General features: G+C 46.4%; 1 protein-coding gene across 1 annotated transcript in view; it reads right to left on the minus strand.

Moving 5' to 3' along the window:
- SEC16B (SEC16 homolog B, endoplasmic reticulum export factor) overlaps positions 1–23,106 on the minus strand; it is a 222,747-nt gene that overhangs the window by 98,985 nt on the left and 100,656 nt on the right. The window contains exon 17 of the mRNA XM_088461883.1: positions 20,318–20,431. Coding sequence (XP_088318009.1) covers positions 20,318–20,431 — 114 coding nt within the window. The remainder of the gene's footprint in view (positions 1–20,317; positions 20,432–23,106) is intronic.

The following is a 23,106-nucleotide window of genomic DNA, read 5'->3' on the forward strand; positions in this document are numbered from 1 at the left end:
GGGCCCCAAGTTCTGGACCAAAAATAAAATAAAAAATAATAAAAGTGTATTTTCTTTTCTGTGTGTGCGCGTGCGTTAGCCGCACTTATTATCAGACAGCAGCAACCTAGTGCTGCCAGTGTCGTCAGTCGCTGCTGCCTCGGTCAGGGCTCTGGGCCCAGAGTTCTGGACCAAAAAAATTAAAAGTGTATCTTTTTTTCTGTGTGTGCATTAAGGTCAATAATATGGTAGGAACAAAAACAGGCCCAAATTATGTGGTTTTACCTGTTTTTATAATTTTTTTAACTAAGATCCAGATCCAAAACCAAAACCCAAAAACACAAGGGTGGTTTTGCAAAACCAGATCCAGATCCAAAACAAGAAGGAGCTACAGATCCAAAACCGAAAACAAAATCAAAACATGGGGGTCGGAGCACATCCCTAGTTTTTACCACTGAGACTTGTTCGTACAGCCACCATCGTTTCCAGCTGATACCTCCAACCATCGGTCTCATCCGATGCTTCCAACATAGGACTCTTATCAATTAGGTTCCTCAATTCATCAACATCAGTCCCAACCGATCAAGTTCATAAACATGGGAATCATATCAATTAAGTTCCATAATTCATCAACATCGGTCCAAACCGATCAAGTTCATCAATTCAATTTTGGACTCATATCAATTAACTTCTTCAATTCTTCAACATCGATCTCAAACTGATCAAGTTCATAAATTCTTCAACATCGGATTCAAATCCATCAGTCTCAAATCGATCCAGCTCTAAATCCTGCATCATCGGTCCCAATCCGATTCTGCTCATTTATCATCTCCAGTTCTCATTCCAACCTGCTGTTTAATAAAGACATTCTAGTCTTGTTCTCGGCTTCAGGCCCATCATCCTCTGCAGGTCCTCTACCTCCTGAGAGCAATACATGAGAAGGTCCTGGCTCAGGCCACCCAGGTTTATTTACACCTCCCAAGTCTCCTCTTCAGCCACCCACTCCTGTTCCAGCCCAAACCAACCCTCAAGCGTGACACAAGGTAAGCCAGCATACAGATGTGTCCTCACACACCTTTCCTTTTTTGCTTAATTTGGCATGAGATGCCAGCACGGCTAAGACGCACCACGACGAGTAGCAATTAGATAGATCCCAATTTTTTTTCTGCAAAAGTATTTTAATTTAGTATCAGATTAAAGTAGCACATTTTTTGTTGAATTGGAAAAAATTGTAATAGAGGCCCTCATTCAGAGCCGTACGCTCTGAGCAGAGCGCACGCTCTGAATGAGGGCCACCCTCCATAATTATGGAGCGTCCTCCTGGACGCTCGTATAGCTGTGGGTCACCACCCACAGCCTATATGAGCGTGCAGTTTGATGGCCGCGATGGTCGTGACCATCGCGACCATCAAAACTGCGAGCCGGAGCCTGCGGTTGAGGTTTTCAACCGCAAGGCCCGGAGTGATTTTGGCTCTATCAGAGCCAAAATCACTCCCACTGACATCACTAGTGATGTCAGTGGGCCGGCTTCTGACGGTAGGCGTTCCCTTGGGAACGCCCCCGTGAGGGAGGCACGCCCCCGGCACGCCCATCAAATGGGGCGTGCTGTCAATCAACATCGACAGCACGCCCCCTTTGATCAGACACAACGAGCGAAGGACTTTCCTTCGCTCGTCGCGTCTGGCGCATGCGCACGACGGAGCTCCCTCCGTCGTGCGCATGCGCAGTGCACAACATCGACCCACTTGCGAGCGGACAGCCGCTTGGGAGTGGGTCTGAATCAGGCCCAGAGTCTTTTACTGTTCATGCTGGGAACACAGCCCTGGCCTCACCAATTGTTAATAGATCCCTATAACATCTAAAGATTGATCTGTCCACATCCCTCCCCCCAGCTGGTAGCAAGGAGCACAGATCATCAGGATACTTGCTTTTTGATATAGGGCAGTACGCCACTGCATAGATGGCAGGATGACCCCGGGGCGGAACCAGCCAGCGCCACAATGCCTATTTGCCGGGCACCCGCTGCAATGTTTTTATTATTGGTACACCCTTCTCTGTACTCTTTGGAGCTACTCCCGCACAGTGTGTAGGGAGAGACCTCTAAATGTTTTTCAGTGTTGATCGAAGAGCTATTGGGTGGCGGGAAAAAGGGTGGCTCAGCTTGAACAGTGACCAGTGGCAAACGCAGGATTTCTAGAGGGGGGTTTCCAAATGCTTGATTTTAGAGTGAGTGTAGCCAGTCCATTAAGAGGGTAGAATTAGCATTTAACCAGCTTTAATATGCGTCATACAAAGTATATTGTGTGTCATAATTCCAACATATAGAGGACCAGTAATCACAGTAAGCCATTAAATGCGACAGTAAGGCCATCCTGCCTGAGCTGAAAGTTCTTATTTTAGATGTAGGCACCATTCCAGAGCATTAGAGTCTGGGGAAGCAGCAGAATAATCTAGCACTGCCCTGAACATATATGTACATATTGGGCTCTATAGCAGCACATCCCTAACAGTGACAGTGAATGTTTTCCAGATCTCCTAGTTGGTGCACAGGTTATTTATTACTGACTGATACATGTTAAAAGATCCAAAGGTGGTGCTAATTATTTCATGTGTGATACTGTGAAGAACATGCAGCACTAGTAAAATTACCTTACTATTTCTATTGTGATCATGGTGTCGGCTGGGGACGGGGTTTCCAGGCAGATGGAAACCACCCCTGCGTTTGCCTATGGTGACTGTGAGTCTGTGTTAATGAAAGACAGTGAAGCTGACTGAGGGCCTGATTCAGAGCCCCTCGTAAGCGGCCGCTCGTTCGCTGCGAGCAATGTTTGCCCAACTGCGCATGCGTACGGATCGTTATACGCATGCGCGAACCAGTCAGTGCGGACGAAATTCATGTGCTCGCAAATTAGCGAATGCCTGATAATTTGAGTGACAGGAGTAGGCGTATGTGGGTGGTAACGGGGGAAGGTGCTTGAAAACGGGCAGTGGAGATCCGAACGCAGGCGTGCTTAAAGGTCAAAACGGGCGTTTTATGGGTGTGCATAATTAATACAGCAGCGTCATTGACCACGTCACTGGGTTATTTTATAGCCAGAACTGTTTGCAAAATTGTGGTAGCAAAAACCAACCCCAAGAATAGCGAGCAGTTCATACCCTGGTCGATGTACTCGATTAATCTAATAAATAGCGGAAATGACGTAGGATGCGAGCGGCCAGGGGGCGTATTTTTTCAAAAAACGACCGCAAGTTTTGTTCACTCGTTCAGACATAGAGGCGTGAACAGACCGTAAAGAGCGAACGGTTCATTTGAATAGCCACCCCTTTTTTCTGAACGAACGACATAAAATAGCGTCCGGCTCTGAATCAGGCCCTGAGCTCACAGATTGGCGGCCGGGTGAGTGCAGTCAGTGTTACTCACCCTATGGAAGGGGGCATTACTGTTAGGCATAATGTGTAAGAGGCATTACTGTGTGTCCTATGTGTAAGGGGCATTACTGTGTGGCATAATGTGTAAGAGGCACTACCGTGTGGCATAATGTTTAAGGAGAATTACTGTGTGGCATATGTGTAAGGGGCATTACTGTGTGACTTATGAGTAAGGGGCATTAGTATGTGGCATATGTGTAAGAGGCATTACTGTGCGGTATTTGTGTAAGGGGCATTACTGTGTTGCATAATGTGTAAGAGGCACTACCATGTGGTATAATGTGTAAGAGGCACTACCGTGTAATATAATGTGTAAGGGGCAATACTGTGTGTGCCAATGCTTTTTCTGGCACAGGGCACCAAAATGTCTAGTTACGGCTCTGTATAGTAAAGTGTGCTGTGTACCTGACATTCGGAGAAAGATCAGTTCTGTCTGCTCCAGAGCTAGTTTAAAAGGTGTAAAACATACTTACATGCTGAGACTTTGGGCCTGATTCAGAGCCGGATGCTATTTGCGGTCGTTCGTTCAGAAAAAAGGGGTGCCTATTCAAATGAACCGTTCGCTCTTTGCGGTCTGTTCACGCCTCTATGTCTGAACGAGCGAACAAAACTTGCGGTCGTTTTTTTAAAAAATACGCCCCCTGGCCGCTCGCATCCTATGTCATGTCCACTATTTATTAGATTAATCGAGTACATCGACCAGGGTATGAACTGCTCGCTATTCTTGGGGTTGGTTTTTGCTACCACAATTTTGCAAACAGTTCTGGCTATAAAATAACCCAGTGACGTGGTCAATGACGCTGCTGTATTAATTATGCACACCCATAAAACGCCCGTTTTGACCTTTAAGCACGCCTGCGTTCGGATCTCCACTCCCCGTTTTCAAGCACCTTCCCCCGTTACCACCCACATACGCCTACTCCTGTCACTCAAATTATCAGGCATTTGCTATTTTGCGAGCACATGAATTTCGGCCGCACTGACTGGTTCGCGCATGCGTATAACGATCCGTACGCATGCGCAGTTGGGCAAACATCGCTCGGAGCGAACGAGCGGCCGCTTACGAGCGGCTCGGAATCAGGCCCTTTGTTAGCAGAAACAAGTGTACAGGGTGCCTGATTCAGGGATGAGCTAATCCGATCGCAGCTGGGATTTCGGACGGAACGCAGCTTCAATAATATGCTAATAGTTCCAAAGCTTGCCCGGGCATAAGGACGGCACCGCTGCCTTCTCATATGAGTACGACGTCACTTAGCTGCGTAAATATCAGTAACATTGACACACATTAAGCAGCCATGTTGCCGTTGCGGTAGATCTGCCCAGCAGCAGACTTGGCAGCTCTCCTGACAGACACACAGAGGGTTCTCATGCGTAAGAGATTGCAAGGGCTAATTTATGCATGCCCATGTAACGGCGTATAAACGGTCAGATAAACCTGCGTTTTATTGATCACCCCTCATTACCTCCTCGAAACGCTGACTACCTGTCACTCACATTGCAAATGGATCCTCTGTGTGTGCGGAATCGCAAGGCAATCTTAGTGTGCGCGCAGTGTGGCTTATACGCAATGGCAAACGATAGCTCAATCTATGTAAATGTCGCATTAGTGTCCATCTCTGAATCAGGCTAGTTACATAATGTGCCGGAACATTTTCTGTGTTTCTGTTAATTTTGGTTTTAAATGCAGTGATTATAAGTTGGAGATATTTACATTCAATGATTCCATGTATAATCTTTCAAGTTCATTCATGTGGTAGAGGAGGCAAACTATGGGCCTGATTCAGCAGCGTATGAAATGGCGATTATGGACACAGATCGAGCGATTGTTCTCCATCGCACATGTGTATAAGCCGCACTGCACATGCGCAGCGATTGCATTGCGATTATGGATGCACAGAGGAATCCATCGCAAAGTGAGTGGTAGGCTGTCAACTTTTGGGGGTGGTGCTGGGATGGTGGTCATAAAAACGCAGGCGTGTCTGTATGTTTGAACGCCGTTTCGTGGGTGTGCATAAATTAGCCAAGGCTATTGCATACGCAGCATGAGAGCTCTCTAGGTGAGAGGCGACTTGCTGTGTATGCAACTAGTCAGACTTGTTGTAAATGCTGAGTGACTGCCCGATGTACATCGATGGTACCGATGTTTACACAGAAGAACGACATTGGACGGATATGACAAGGCAGCAGTGTCAACTGTGCTTTGGCAAACAGTATATTTTAGCAACTGCGATCCATAGGCGATTGCGTACGCTGCTGAATTAGGCCCTATGTTCTATGTTATAGAATTTGTTGTGGATTGGATCCTCCATTAGTACTGTACATCCTAAATATCCTCACAAATAGGAATCAATACAACTGGCAAGGATTACATGGGGAAAGTTGTTACATGAGATGTTGGAGTTTGGTGAAAAACCCATCAAAGTGCAATTAGCTGTTAAATCATTTTCATGCTGATCTGCATAAACTGAAACAGTAACAATAAATCAGGATTATATTGAAGTGTTCAGCTTTTAGTACTAGAGCTGTGCTTAAAAGTGAATAATTACCTTTATTTATGACCAGTTCCTTCTCTTATCCCTTTGCTGAGATCAGACTCTTGTCCCCATGTTTGTGCCAAGCAGCCATAATGCAGAACTTACTATACTACTGTATAATCTTCTTTATAAGAACCACCATTGAGGCTATACTACTTACTTTACAGTAGGCAGACAAGGGCAACAGGCAGAACATTGAGAGATGCCAGTTAGTGGAATGTTTTTCTGATTTCCCTGTTATGTGCATCAATAAATACAATTCATTCTGGTTTTCATGCTTAGTCAGCATGTCTTAGAGATAAGACAGCAGCTGAGATGGTGCCACCATTAAGAGGAACTAGGCAGTGGATGTCACTCATCCAGTGTTTTCAATGCCGCCAAGGGGCTGTCCCATGGAGTGCCAGCTGGTGGAAATGATGGGGAACTGCTGACAGTTTCCTACATGTGAAGCTGCTGGCAGCGTGTCATCATGTCAGTGTTACAATTGGAGTATGAGTCTATGATGTCACAACCAAGTGCCACACTCCCATTCTTAGAAACCAAGAGCGCCACCCCCACCTCCTGCCAGGCCGGATTAAGGACCACATGGGCCAGGGGATGAAAATATTTAAGGGACTATTATGAGAAGCAGAGGAGGTGTGACCAGTGCTGTGTGGGTGTGGCCAGTGCCTTGTGGGCATGTACACCCCCTATACTATTACTCCCAATGTCTCCCTATATACGAAAAAGTTGAAAAATTGCATCATTTTGTGACAGAAATATAATTTTAATACTTATGATTTGTTGCAGAGTGTGTGTGGCCAGTTGGTGGCTGGTCATCATCATTCCATCATGATGATGGGTCTATTTTCATGTGGAGGCCTGGGGCTGTAGCTCCATCTGCCCTATTGTTATTCTGGCTCAATGCGGGGGGCATCATCTCATAGGTGTCCATACTAAAGATTACTATATACATATGTCTTTCAAACTGACTACATATATTAATTATATATGAATATATTACAGACGTGTCCTTTGTTGTTGTTGCTGCAGTTGCATTTAACAGCCATTCTAGTCACACCTAAGACCTCATTCAGACCCGCTCGCTAGATGCGTATGCAAATTTGTCAAAGTGACGACATGGGCAGCGATCGCTCGCCAAGGCTAAAGCACACCCACTTCGGCTTTGCGAGTGATCACTCTGTGTATGCAGACACCCATTAGCGTATGTTGAGACGCCCACTAGGGCACGTCATCTCCAGGAAGTGTATTAAAACATTGGTACATCACCATCGGAAGCGATCACAGTGATTGTGGTTGCCTTACCCTGCCGCAAGCACTGCATGGACTTCAGTGTAAAAAACAGGCATGTGACGTGTACTATGATGCTGACTGTTAACTATGCATGCCTTAGAAATGGCGTTGAAACACCCTGGCACGCCTGCGTTCGCACCTCCACTCCCCCGTTATTAGTTACCACCCACAAACGGCCTCTCCTGTCACTCATTTCACTGGGCTGTCTTTGCTGGGCGAGCGAGTTGGCTGCGATTGCACAGAGTAGTTCACGCACACGCAGAATGAAGCATGCGCATTCGCAAACCATCGGGCCGCTTGCGAGCGGGTCTGAATGAGGTCCCTAGTCTTGTGCGAATTTACTCATGCCAAGCATCTTTTTGTGTTTTTTTCACCGCAAATGCGTGTTATTCGCAATGTGATCAAATAAGACGCACAATCAGACTTTGCTGATTAAAATGATATGCAGCATGTGTAAGTTCTGTATGCAACTGCAGCTGTACCTGTATACGAAATGCTACATTCCAGTAAACTGGAAAGCCTGGCTGGAAGTGCCCTATATCATAAGTGCCATAATCAAAAGTGCACTTACATTTTAATATTAATACTGGCGTTATACCGGCGTTTAACCAAAGTGAAACAAAAGGGAAACGACCTTTCAACATTTCCAACAACCTAATCTAGATTTGGACTAAATAACATCAATAAAGGAGATTCCACATTCTCACTGCTACAGGATCTTGCTGACTGCATAACCAGGACTCTCAACACTGGACTCTGGGCCTGATTCAGACCCGCTCGCTAACGCATAGCGCTCTCAAGTGGGTCGATGGCCGGGCAGTGCGCATGCGCGAGCCCCGGAGCGAGTGAGAACTTCACTCGCTCGGGGCTCGCAGCAAAACGAGGTGGCTGTCGATGCTTGATCAACAGCTCTCCCCGCTTTGTAGTTGGGTCGGGGGGGGGGGTGGCTGGCCAAACGGAGGCGTCCGTCTGCCGTTTGGGGGCAGCCCTACTGACATGACACTTGATGTCAGTAGTGAACTTCCTGCTCTATTAGAGCAGGAAGTTCACTGGGGCTTGTGGGGGATGAGACCCTACCACAAGGAGGCCGGTAAAAAAACCCATCCCGCCCTGATTCAGAGAGAGCGGTCGCAAATAGCGAGCACCTCTGAATCAGGGTCTCTGGTTGCTACAAAACTTTGAGCCTCACTTGCTACTATTTGTACTGCCTCTGCTTAACACATAGGGGTAAATTTACTAAAGTGAGAGTTTTTAGAAGTGAGTTTTAAAAGTGATGTTGCCCATAGCAACCAATCAGATTCTACTTAATATTTAAATAGCACCTTCTAGAAGATAATAGCTAGAATCTGATTGGTTGCTATGGGCAACATCACTTTTAAAACTCACTTCTAAAACATCTCACTTTAGTAAATTTTCCCCTTAATCTTAATGAACAATGTTAATGTCAGTTCACCTCTCTAATAATGTATTTTTACCTTAGCTCTTCTGCCTAGTCTTACTTCATCTAGCTACTACCATTCTCTACTCTAATATTCAATTTCTGCTCCCATCTAATCTCCACTTTTACTATACTCAATAATATATTTTTGTTGTGCTGACATTTGTTTTTAACATTCCTGGAAATCTGCACATTCTCTTATATTTTTTCTTCATTCATACTTTCAAAGTTTCCTTCTCTTATTTACCTCATCCTTACCATGACCATGTTATCTTCAACTCCTCCCTTCACTCAGTTTCTACCTAATCTTTTGTTCTTCCCCCTGATTCCACCTCTATCCTTTTCCCATGGTCTCCTCCACCTCCTCCTATCTCCCCTTCTCTCTCTGCCTTCCTCCCCCTCTCTGCCATCACTTAATCTTCTTCCTCTTATACCCACCAGGATCCTACTACCTCACTGATAATCTCTCCTCCCTCACTTCTCTCCCTGGGCGGGACGCACTAAACAGAAAATGCGGTAAAACCCCTGTTTACCACATTTTCCGTATGCATCATTGTCCTGGCCGCTGGGCGTTACCCTATAGAAGCCTTTGGGCTTCTACCGCATTGCGCTGCCTATGAGGGATCCGATCGGATCCCTCCCAGCATGCCCCGCGGCCGCCGCGTCACTCTGCGCATGTGCAGATGGACTCCCGGGTCATAAACCCAGAAGTCCACAAAGTGGCAGGGATCAAAAAGGACAGCTCATATCGGAAGAGCTGTTCTTTGCTGTACAGATCGCATATGTTAGTGCATATGCGACCTGCACAACTGCGGTATCTGGCGGTAAGTTTTGCACTCTGTTAGTGCATCTCGCCACCTGTCACTTCACCCCACCTCCATCCACGTCTCCTTAATTTCCCTTCCTGCCCACATCCTACGGGTACCCCTACTAGCACAGGAGCCCGCATGATCCCTACACTCTATTCATCTGTCTCCCAAAGTAATCTCATCCCCATGCTATAGCAACCCTGATAATCTCATTCACATTTCTCCTATCAACTCAGTAACTCTATCCTGTGTCCTCTGGAATGCCAGATCAGTCTGTAACAAACTGGCCCTCACCCCTGACCTTTTCATCTCCAACTCCCTGAATCTTCTTGCCATTACTGAAACCTGGATTTTACCCTCTGATACCACTTCTCCTGCAGCTCTCTCCTATAGGAGCCTCACATTCTCCCATACTCCCTGGCCTGGGGGTTGCCATGGGGATGGTGTTGGGGTCCTTCTATCCCCTGGTTACTCATAAAAACTCATACCCTCAGCACCATCCCTTATATTCTCTACATTTGAAGTTCATGCTATACGCCTCTTCCAACCAGTACACCTCAGAGTAGCTGTCATTTAACGTCCCCCTGGCCCTCCCTCCAAGTTCCTTGACAACTTTGCTTCATGGCTGACTCACTTTCTCTCCTCAGACCTTTCCCCTATTATCCTAGATGACTTCAATATTCCAACTGATATCCCCACAAAATCCTCTGCCTCCAAACTCCTCACCCTCACTTCCTCATCTGGCCTCTCCCAATGGAGTGGGCATTTACTTGATCTGGTATTCACTCACCATTGTGATATTTCTGCCTACTCCAATTCCCCATTCCCCCTCTCTGTGACCATCACCTTCTCTCTTTTAAACTATCCCTCTCTCCTTCCCCTCTTCTACCTCTGAAATCCACCATCACAAAGAGTAACATTGAAGCTATCGACACTATGGGGGTCATTCAGAGTCGGTTGCAAGCGCTGAGCGCTCGCAACTGACTCGATGTTGCCCCACTGGGCATGCGCACGACGGAGCTGGCTCCATCGTGCGCATGCGTGAGACCCGGCTAGCGGCGGACGCTCCATCGCTAGGGGTCTCGCAGCAGACTGGGCGAGCTGTCGATGGTGAGTGACAGCTCGCCCCGTTTGGGAAGCAGGCAGGGGGCGTGCCTGCCCAAACGGAGGCGTTCCCGCCGGAATGCTTGCCGTTTGGGGGCGGCCCCACTGACATCATTGCTGGTGTCAGTGGGGTGCTTCCTGCTCATCAGAGCAGGAAGCTCCCTCGGGCTTACGTGTGCCCCGACCCAACCTTAGGGTCTGGTCGTAAGCCCCGATGGTTGCGATGGTCTTGACCATCGCGACCATCACCCATGTCGGTCGCTAGAGCTGTGGGTGTTAACCCACAGCTTAGCGATCGACAAGGAGGTGGTTGTTCAGGATGCAAGCGGCCGCCCTGATTCAGTGCGACCGCTTGCAACTAACGACCGCCTCTGAATGAGGTCCTGTTTCTTTTCTTCCCTACTTGACTCATTTCTCTCCCCTATCCTCTCTTTCTCCTGAGCTGAACAAGCAAGCTGCTTCCCTATACAATGCCTCCCTTACTTCTGCTCTGAACTCTGTTGCCCTGGCGATCACTACTCACCCTCGCAAATCCACACCTCAACCCTAGCATTCCAAATGCACCAGATACCTGAATAAATGTTCTTGATCCGCCGAGTGACAGTGGAGAAGATCACGCACTCAGGCAGATTTTCTCCATTTCAGATTCCTGCTGTCATCCTACAGTGCAGCCCTTTCCCTGTCTAAACAGTCATATTTCAAGAATATCATCTCCTCACAGTCCTCAAATCCCCAGTGTCTCTTTTCCACCTTCAACTCCCTCCTCTGCCCACCTCCTCCTCATCTCCCCTCCTTGCTCTCTGCCATTGACTTTGCCACCTATTTTACATCTAAAATTGATTCCATATGTCAGGACATCATATCCAACCAGTCCCCCAGCTCTCCACCTCCACCTTTCCCGGATAACCTCTCCCCATCCATTTTACCGACTCTGACATCCTTCTCCCCTGTATCTGGAGAGGAAGTAAAGGCCCTCATCCAGTCCTCCCCCCCTTCCACCTCTCCCCTTGACTCCATCCCCTTCCGCCTCCTCCACTACCTCTCTCCTTCTGCCTGCTCCCATCTTGCCCACCTCATTAACCTCTCCCTCTCTTCTGGCACTGTCCCTTCAGCATTCAACCATGCCCTTGTCTCCCCATTCTTAAAAAACCTACCCTTGATCCAAACATTCCCTCTAACTACCGACCCATCTCTCTCCTCCCTTTTGCCTCCAAAATCCTTGAGCGTATTGTTTATAACCACCTCACCACATTTCTTTCCTCCCACTCCCTTGATCCTTTTCAGTCTGGCTTCTGTTCTCTCCATTCCACTGAAACTGCCCTCACGAAAGTCAGCAATGACCTCCTTGCTGCCAAATTCAAGGACCTGCTCATTCTACTCTCTGCTGCTTTTGACACTGTGGACCACCCTCTCCTGCTGCATATCCTTCACTCCCTTGGTCTACGTGACACTGCACTCTCCTGGCTGTCCTCCTACCTCTCTGACCGTTCCTTCTCTGTTTCCGCTCATGACTCCTCCTCCCCCCCACAGCCTCTTAAAGTAGGTGTTACCCAAGGTTCTGTTCTTGGTCCTCTCCTATTCTCTCTCTCTATGTCCTCTGTAGGTAAACTCTATGCTGATGATACTCAGATCTACCTTTCCTCACCTGATCTCTCCTCCTCTCTACTAACTCGTATCTCCAACTATCTCTCTGCTATCTCTTCCTGGATGTCCCAGCGATTTCTCAAACTTAAAAGGTAGAAAAAGAAAAAGTAGCGCTGAAAATATCAATTACATGTATTACATGAATAAAATATGGTACTTGATACGTTCAAATGTTTAATAAAAATTTATTTAAAAATTGTTCAAAAGTTGGATAAGTGCAGTAAACATATGACATTAATAACATACGATCTCACCCACAACCTCAAGTCTGTAATAGTCTGTTCACATATAGTCCTTGTACGGGGATGTAGGAAATGCCAATGATGGTATATGGAGACTGTCTGCTGGATGGTGGTCCGAGTTGCCGCTAGAGGGATGTCCCTTTTGGAAGTATTATATTATATCCAATTGCTGGGTCCTCAAGTCATGCGGTATCCATAAGCAGCAGATGTCTGGCTGCGACCAATAGTGAGTGTCTCCTAAGTGGCTAGATCCTTGTATTCCCAAGGGCTACTTCAGGCAAAAAGTAGGTGATCCAAATGGATGTGTCCAAATAGATGTAAACAAAGTGGGGGTGATGCTCCCAATAGTTTCTCAAACTTAATATGTCTAAGACTGAGCTGATCATCTTCCCACCCTCCCATGTAACCTAATTTCCCACTATTTCCTTATCAATAGATGGCATAACTCTCATCTAGTCCCAAAGTGCGTTGTCTTGGAGTCATCCTGGACTCTTCCCTCTCCTTCAAACCACATATTCAGAACCTCTCACAATCCTGTCGTTTCCATTTCAAGAGAATTTCCAAGATCAGATCCTTTCTCAACCAGGATGCCACCAAAACCCTCATACAGTCACTAGTCATTTCCAGATTGGACTACTGTAACCTCCTCCTATATGGCCTCCCCAAATCCCATCTCTCTCCTCTCCAGTCTGTGCTCAATGTTGCTGCTCGGCTCATCTTCTTCTCCAAATGCTCTACATCTGTCTCCCATCTCCTACAAGCCCTCCACTGGCTTCCCTACCCTTTCAGAACCCAATTCAAGGATCTCACACTCACTTACAAAGCCCTCACCCATTCCTCTCCCCTTTACATCTCTGATCTCATCTCCCTTCACTCTGCCCTTTTCGTTCACTTCATACATGCCGCCTTTCATGCCAATTGATTGCTTCCTCCCATTCCCGCCTCCAAGATTTTGCCCACACTGCTCCCCACCTTTGGAACTCCCTCTCCCCATCAGACTCTGCACCTCTCTACAATCATTCAAATGAGCTCTTAAGACCCACTACTTCATTAAAGCCTTCCAGCTGTCATCCTAACTTGCTGCTACATACACCTTCCTCCCTGCCTACGCCATCTGTGTCACTCCTGTTTGTCTGCCCCTCCATTTTAGAATGTAATCTCTTTTGAGCAAGGCCCTCTACCCTCTTGTGCTTCTCCCTACTGTGTTTTCATTAATCTCTTACTCCCCACTAGGGCAACTAACACTTGGCTGCTTATGTGGGTGTAAAGGATGCTAATATAGCAATATTTATTATCCTTGTCCATGTGTTGTATTGTTTTGTAAGTCGCTGGTTACTTATTTGTTTATGTACTTTGTAAGGTGCTGCGGAACACTTGTGGCGCCATATAAATAATTTATAATAATAATAATATGTTATAGTGTCAGCGGCTGTTTTCTGCACCACGTCGGGAGTCGAACAGGGGCAACTCATAACACACAGAGGATAGACAAGGAAGGACATATCTGTACTTCTAATACATATTGAAGTGATGACATAAATAGAATCATCTATACATGCATTAATGTAACTTTGTAACTGTATTAATACTCTATCAAAATGGAAAATGCAAGTTCTTCCTGAATTCAAGAATTTGTTTTTTTTTACAGCCAATTGGGATACAGCTAAGGACAGGAGAAATTCCATGTATAGCCAGTGGCTCTATCAGTCAGAGAAAGGGGCCATTCCAGTAGACTGGTTTGCACTCCTCCATTCACTGTTCTCTGGAGAAGCACCAACAACTGTAGCTAAATTTACAACCTATACACATAAGTACACAAAATGTACTGTTATTTCATAAGATCAATATTTTTTTTACTATACATTTACATTTGTTCAGTGAATCAGCACCAAAATTGGTCAGAGTTGTACCTGCAAATTAGGGGTGAGCGGGTTCGGATTTCTGAAATCCGAACCCCCCCGAGCCCCCCCGATCTGAGGCCGATCCGAGTCAGGCTCGACTTTTCCCGCCTGACTCGGATCTGAAATCGAGGCAAAACGTCATCATCCCGCCTTCCGGGTCTCGAGGGTTTTGGATCCTATATAAGGTACCCGCGTCAGCGTCATTTTCTCACTCGGCTGTGGACAGTGAAGAGGGAGGGTGGGAGTTAGGGCTGGCTGGGCTGTGTAGTGTAGTGTAGTGTAGTGCAGAGTAGTGTTGTGCTGTGCTGTGCTGCGCTGTGCTGCTGTTGTCCACTACTTCAAAGTCCATAGGGGCTGGCTGTGTTGTGCTGTGCTGCTGTTGTTAATAGGGGCTGTGTCCACTACTTCAAAGTCCATAGGGGCTGGCTGGACTGTGTTGTGCAGTCAGTTCTCCATAGGGGTTGTGTCCACTCCAAAGTCCTGTGCAGTGTCCCAGTCCTAAAGGGGTGCTGTAGTGTTGTCCAGGGGGTGCTCTGTCCATCTGGGGTGCTCCCCCCAAGTGCTAAAAAAATAATATTTTTTGTGTGTTTGTGAATTGTGTGCGCAGTAGCCGCACGTGCATCAACAAAGTAGTGCCAAGCGTGCGCCTGTGTCATAAGTAAAGGGCCGGCTGGCTTGACCGTTAAAGGGTGCTGTAACCCCCAAAGTACACTCCAGTCCAAACCAAAAAAAAAATAATTTTCTGTGTTTGTGAATTGTGTGCGCAGTAGCCGCACGTGCATCAACAAAGTAGTGCCAGGCGTGCGCCTGTGTCATAAGTAAAGGGCCAGCTGGCTTGACCGTTAAAGGGTGCTGTAACCCACAAAGTACACTCCAGTCCCAACCAAAAAAAATAATATTTTCAGTGTTTGTGAATTGTGTGCGCAGTAGCCGCACGTGCATCAACAAAGTAGTGCCAAGCGTGCGCCTGTGTCTTAAGTAAAGGGCCGGCTGGCTTGACCATTAAAGGGTGCTGTAACCCCCAAAGTACACTCCAGTCCAAACCAAAAAAAAAATTTTTTTCTGTGTTTGTGAATTGTGTGCGCAGTAGCCGCACGTGCATCAACAAAGTAGTGCCAAGCGTGCGCCTGTGTCATAAGTAAAGGGCCGGCTGGCTTGACCGTTAAAGGGTGCTGTAACCCCCAAAGTACACTCCAGTCCAAACCAAAAAAAATTTTTTTTTCTGTGTTTGTGAATTGTGTGCGCAGTAGCCGCACGTGCATCAACAAAGTAGTGCCAAGCGTGCGCCTGTGTCATAAGTAAAGGGCCGGCTGGCTTGACCGTTAAAGGGTGCTGTAACCCCCAAAGTACACTCCAGTCCAAACCAAAAAAAAAAATATTTTCTGTGTTTGTGAATTGTGTGCGCAGTAGCCGCACTTGCATCAACAAAGTAGTGCCAAGCGTGCGCCTGTGTCATAAGTAAAGGGCCGGCTGGCTTGACCGTTAAAGGGTGCTGTAACCCACAAAGTACACTCCAAACCAAATAACAAAATATTTTTTCTGTGTTTGCGAATTGTGTGCGCAGTAGCCGCACGTGCATCAACAAAGTAGTGCCAAGCGTGCGCCTGTGTCATAAGTAAAGGGCCGGCTGGCTTGACCGTTAAAGGATGCTGTAACCCCCAAAGTACACTCCAAACCAAAAAAAAAAATATTTTCTGTGTTTGTGAATTGTGTGCGCAGTAGCCGCACGTGCATCAACAAAGGAGCAGCGCCAAGCGTGCGCCTGTGTCCCATAAGTAAAGAGCCGGCTGGCTCATTTCTTAAAGACTGGTGTAACCCACAAAGTGCACTACTCTCCAGCAAAAATAAAAAAATATTTTCTGTGTTTAGCCGCACGTATATATCAAATCGATATAACAAAAATGGAGGACCAAACTTTCTCCGATAAAAATAAAATAGAGAAAGATCAAGAACCACTTCCTCCTAGTGCTGAAGCTGCTGCAACTAGTCATGACATAGACGATAACATGCCATCAACGTCGTCTGCCAAGGCCGATGCCCAATGTCATAATAGAGGGCACATACAATCCCAAATGACAAAGTTCAGGAAAATGACCTTGAAAAAAAAATTTAAATCAGCTGAAGAGAAACGTAAACTTGCCAATATGCCATTTACGACACGGAGTGGCAACCAACGGCTAAGGTCGATCCCTAGTATGTTCATGACTAGTGGTTCAGCTTCACATGACGATGGAAGCCCTCCTCCCCCTAAAAAAATCAAAAGAGTTGTGGTGGTGGTTGCGATGCCTGACCTTCCCAGCACTGGACGGGAAGAGGTGGCTCTTTCCACCATTTGCACGCCCCCTGCAAGTGCTGAATGGAGCACCCACAGTCCACTTGCTGATATGCAAATTGAAGATGTCACTGTTGAAGTACAACAGGATGAGGATACTGGTGTAGCTGGCGCTGAGGAGGAAGTTGGCGAGGAGGATTCTGATGGTGATGTGGTTTGTTTAAATCATGCTCCGGGGGAGACAGTTGTTGTCCGTGGGATGAAAAAGCCCATCACGGTCATGCCTGGGCAGAAGACCAAACATTCCACCTCTTTTGTCTGGCAATATTTCTATCCAAATCCGGACAACAACTGTCTTGCCATATGTACAATATGTAAAGGTGAAATAAGTAGGGGTAGGGACGTCAACCACCTAAGAACATCCTCCCTTATACGGCACCTGCAGCGCGTTCATAAAAAGTTACTGTCAAGTTCAGAAAATTTGGCTAAGACCGTAAGCAGTCCAGGGACACCTAAATCCCGTTGTCCTGTTGTATCCAAGCGCCTGCAAACCACACCGTCAACTCCCTCCTCGTCAATTTCCTCCTTAGTCAGGATCGGAAGTAGTCCTGCAGGCCATGTCACTGGCATGACTGACTCTCCTATCCGGGATTCCTCCGGAGGATCCTGCATTGCTACGCCTACTGCTGCCGCTGCTGCTGTTGCTGCTGCTGGTAGTCGTTCATCATCCCAGAGAGGAAGTAGGAACACCACTACTTTTACTAAACAATTGACCCTCCAACAGTCCTTAGCGAGGAGGATGAAGTACGACAGCAGTCATCCTGAAGCAAAACGTATAACTGAGGCCTTGACTGCTATGTTGGTGTTAGACGTGCGTCCGGTATCTGCCATTAGTGCAGTGGGATTTAGACAATTGATGGAGGTAGTGTGTCCCCGGTTCCAAATCCCGTCTAGATTCCACTTCACTAGGCAGGCGATACCAAGACTGTACAGAAACATCAGAAAAAGTGTCCTCAGTGTCCTGAAAAATGCCGTTGTACACAATGTCCACTTAACCACGGACATGTGGACAAGTGGAACAGGGCAGACTAAGGACTATATGACTGTGACAGCCCACTGGGTAGATGTATCACCTTACGCAGCAACAGCAGCAGCGTCACCAGTAGCAGCATCTCAGAAACGCCAGCTCGTACCAAGGCAGGCTACGCTGTGTATCATCGGTTTCAGTAAGAGGCACACCGCCGACACCCTCTTAGAGAAACTGAGGGAAATCATCGCCCAGTGGCTTACCCCACTTAGACTCTCCTGGGGATTTGTGATATCTGACAACACCACCAATATTGTGCGGCATTACATCTGGGCAAGTTCCAGCACGTCCCATGTTTTGCTCACACAATAAACTTGGTGGTGCAGAATTTACTGAAAAGCGACAGGGGCGTGCAGGAGACGCTTTGGGTGGCCCGAAAAATTTCTTGCCACTTTCGCCATTCAGCGACTGCGTGCCGAAGACTGGAGCGCCAGCAAACACTCTTGAACCTGCCCCGCCATCACCTGAAGCAAGAGGTTGTGACGCGGTGGAACTCAACCCTCTATATGCTTCAGAGGATGGAGGAGCAGCAAAAGGCCATTCAAGCCTATACATCCACCTATGACATAGGCAAAGGAGGGGGTATGCACCTGACTCAAGCGCAGTGGAGAATGATTTCCGTGTTGTGCAAGGTTCTCCAGCCCTTCGAACTTGCCACACGTGAAGTCAGTTCAGACACTGCCAGCTTGAGTCAGGTCATTCCCCTCATCAGGCTTTTGCAGAAGCAGCTGGAGAAAGTGAAGGAGGAGCTAAGACGGAGCGATTCCGCTCGGCATGTGGGACTTGTGGATGAAGCCCTTCATTCGCTTTGCCAGGATTCCAGGGTGGTCAATCTGTTGAAATCAGACCACTACATTTTGGCCACCGTGCCCGATCCTAGGTTTAAAGCCTATGTGGTGTCTCTCTTTCCGGCCAACACAAGCCTGCAGAGGTGCAAAGACCTGCTGGTGAACACACTGTCAGCTGAAGCGGAACGTGACACGTCAACAGCTCCTTCTTCATTTTCTCCCGCAACTGGGGCTGCCAGGAAAAAACTTAGGTATCCTAAGCAACCCGCTGGCGGTGATGCAGGGCAGGCAGGACCAAGTTTGGACATCTGGTCCGGACTGAAGGACCTGGCAACAATTTCTGACATGTCTACTGTCACTGCATATGATACTGTCACCATTGACAGAATGGAGGAGGATTACATCGGTGACAGCATCCAAGTAGGCAAGTCAGACAGTCCATACCTGTACTGGCAGGAAAAAGAGGCAATTTGGAGGCCCCTGTACAAACTGGCTCTATTTTACCTGAGTTGCCCCCCCTCCAGTGTGTACTCCGAAAGAGTGTTTAGTGCAGCCGGGAACCTTGTCAGCGAAAGGCGTAGGAGGTTGCTTCCACAGAATGTGGAGAAGATGATGTTCATCAAAATGAATTATCAGCTCTTCCAGGGAGACCAGCCTCCAGAACGTACAGAGGGACCTGTGGTGATGGATTCAAGTGGGGACGAGTTAATACTTTGTGAGGATGAGGATGTACACACTGAAGAGGGTGAGGAATCGGTGGATGAGGAGGATGAGGATGACATCTTGCCTCCGTAGAGCCAGTTTGTGCAGGGACACATTAATTGCCAGCTTGTTTTGTGGGGGCCCAAACGAACCAATCATTTCAGCCACAGTTGTGTGGCAGACCCTGGCGCTGAAATGATTGGTTTGTTAAAGTGTGCATGTCCTGTTTATACAACATAAGGGTGGGTGGGAGGGCCCAAGGACAATTCCATCTTGCACCTCTTTTTTTTCTTTGCATTATGTACAGTTTGGGGCCTAGTTTTTCAAACTGCCATCCTGTCTGCCACTGCAGTATCACGCCTAGATGGGTCACGTGTTTGTGCCGCCCACTCGTGTCGCTTAGCATAGTCATCCAGCTACCTCGGTGCAACCTTTTGGACATAAAAACACTATTGTGAGGTGCGAGGTGTTCAGAATAGACTGGAAATGAGTGGAAATTAAGGTTATTGAGGTTAATAATAGCATAGGAGCAGAAAAACCTACAAATTCTGTGATTTTAGCTGTTTTTATGCTTTTTTTCAAAAAAATACAGATCCAAAACACAAAACCCAAAACACGGAAGGGTGGTTTTGGCAAAACCAATCCAGATCCAAAACACGAACAAAGATCCAGATCCAAAACCAAAACACAAAACACGAAAAGTGGCCGATGCACACCCCTACTGCAAATAGGCTTTATTAAAGTTTACATGCTGACCAATCAGCAGGACTGCTACTCACCTCAACTTTCCATTTAAATGAATCTGTGAAGCTGTGACATGACATATACAACATATTTTCTCAATGCCTGGGCCAGCCAGTACCTGTTTCATATAGGCCTATATCTACATTCACACATAACACATTATCAGTCATATGTTTGCCATAATTACATAAAAAATATTTCCATATTTATAAGCTATGATTTTCATTCCACAACAGTCACTTTAGCGTGTTTTTTTTTACTTAGTAACCATACTAGATCTGCACAACATCCACATGTCCTGAAAACAAAGTACATTTATTTGTTTGTTGAATCAATCTAATTGTCATTTACCTGAACTCGTAGAAGTAGGGTACGAAGCTGGAGAAGCCAAACTGGCTCCTGGTTCTGCTCCAGCTCAGGACGTTCTAGAAGCTGTGGATCTGAGTACCTCAGACGGTCCGCTAGCTGTAGAGTTACCAAAGACAAGAAATTTAGAGCACGCATCATGCAATAGTTTCCTATTAGCAACCATGAAATTGATTTGTGGTTTCAACTTGTTTTAATCACTTTTCTTGGCAAGGCAAAGATCAAGGCAAAGGTCACACACTAACCACAAAATACAGTATGTGTACATGCAGCACATTCAGTTTTGCACAAATATGTCCTTTTTACCTTCTTGCACTTTAGTATGTAGTTTGGAAATAAAAATTGTTGCTGATTGTAAACACATGGGGGCTCTTCTAGAATTGGACATCAGACTTTTGTTTGCACTTATCCATGCTCCGCAAAATAATGTACTCATACATCCATATCAGAAGTCTGGTTTTAAATAGCGATAATTGATTTAAAAAATATATATATTCTTTTTTTTATTAAGGGTCTCATTTGCCGATGTGTACCCGGACGATATGTCAGCTGACATATCGTACCAACAGTATACATTGAGCGATGTAATGAACGACGGAACGATCTCTTGTTTCGTCCTTCATTACCTGCAACGTAGCTGCATGCAATATTGTCTGGTTGGCCGTGCAGCAGGGCTGACCAAATGATACCGAATGCAACCGCGGGAGAGCGCAAATAGTCCGTACACATAATGCGATCTGCACAATTTATTGTTCCGATCCACGTCGGAACGATAGATCGTTCCATGGATCATATAGTGTGTATGCTGCTTAATAAAGATATGTGAAAAAATAGGTGGCAAATGTGTTTACTTTGCTCAAATAAATGTATATTTACAACCTGGGTATTTATTGTGTGTAACTTTCACTTTTCAGGGTACACGTTCACAATGTTAACAATGACAGAATGTCGACATGACAGAATGTCAACATTGTTAATGTTGACAATAGAATGTCAACAACTGATATTCTAACAATGTTGGTTAAAGGGCCCCATACATCAGGCAGCCGCTTCCCCGAGTCCCCAATCTGACTGGAATCGCTGATCCGCTGGTTGGCATCTGTCAATGATGTTAGGGATACTCACCTCGCCAATGCAACACCACATTGGTGAGGTGAATGTCGATTTGCCGACTGTAGAAATTCACAATGTGGACATTCTGTCAATGTCGACATTTGTCATTATGACCCCCTGCCACGTCAATATTCTAATGTTGATAATCTGGTGTCGACATTTTGCATCACACCCCTTTACAGGCAACTATGGTTGCTATGGGTCCTTTGGATGCTCCAGACATGCACACTGCAGTGTGTACAATCCCCTGACTCTGTTCTACTAGTGAATCTGGATTCGGGACTCGATATGACTTGGAACCCCTAAGTTCGGGTGTGTTCGTATTTCAATAAACCGAACCGATTCTCTAGCACTTATTGGTAAGTAACCCATCTGACCAGATCTGGGAAGACAGAAAACTTCTGTAGAGAAGCACTATTTGGTTCTGCTGATAACCCAAATGGCGGAGCACATTGTTCAATTCACTCCCAATCTAGTTATTCTTTTCAAGGTTGCTAGCATGGGACCTAGTTGACAAGCCTAGGGCCTATGTATATCTAATATTAATAATAAACCAGAGCCTCAGGTCATAGCTGTGCATTTGCATCATCTCACAAGGGAAGCGAAAAAAAAAAAAAAAAACATTTGATTCTAAAATGCACTTTTGTTCATGGACCCTATAACGGTGTGAGGACATTACAGAAAACATATACATTATCCCTATACTCAGGAGAAGTAGTTGATTATATTTTGGCATCGATATCTGGGTGCTGCATTATATTAATGATAGCACTTATAGGAAGAATCATGAAAAAGTAGTTTTCTTTCCTCTTTTTTCCTTTTTTCCTATATAATGCCTGTAAGATAAAAACTGTTATTTATTCCAGGATGTTATCAGAAGAAAACTACATTTATGCATGTGGAATATCAATGTAACATTCACTATTGTAGAGCAATAAAAAAATAGAGGAATATTTCCTGTGAATCTACCAAAAAATCTACCATAAAATGTAAGAATTGGGCCGTCATGCTGGAGAGAGGGCATCAGTTTTTGTAGGAGTGTACACAGCCGCCCACAGGAGTAAGAGGAGTACTGATAGGAGGGAAGTGAGGAGCAAGACATAAGTGAGCTGTTAATTGCATAAACCTCTAAGTGAATGCATGCATAATAACCAGGGGCACCGAGAGGGGGGGGGGGGGGGGGGGAGCCCGGCGCAGCCTCCCCCAGCTGCAGTGGGAGACTGCTCATGGCTGCTGAGCAGAAGTCACACTGATCGCGCCCCCCCTAGCTTTGAGTAGGGCTGAGGGGGCTCACAGAGCAAAACTTTTCTTTGCGGGAAGGGGGCATGGCCCCGCCTCCCACGATTAGGCCACTCCCCCTGTTACCCGGGCCCACAGCGGCTCTTGGCGGGCCTGATAATAACAGCCATATGACTTTTTACCCATAATATAATTGCAATTTTATTAACTTTTTTACCATTTGACAAAGCTCATAAGATTTCACTGTAATTTGCACTGGATGTGGTCATAATACCGACAGTCTGGATGCCGGCGCTTAGAATGTAGGCACCAGAATCCCGACGCCTGTCAGAATCCAGGCGTCGGCATCCAGACAGTAGGTACTGGGTTTAGGGGTTAGGGTTAGGCACTAGAGGGAGGGTTAGAGTTAGGCACTAAGGTGG

The sequence above is a fragment of the Taudactylus pleione genome, unplaced genomic scaffold (assembly GCF_031769625.1).
Source record: "Taudactylus pleione unplaced genomic scaffold, aTauple2 ptg001123l, whole genome shotgun sequence".
NCBI lineage: Eukaryota > Metazoa > Chordata > Amphibia > Anura > Myobatrachidae > Taudactylus > Taudactylus pleione.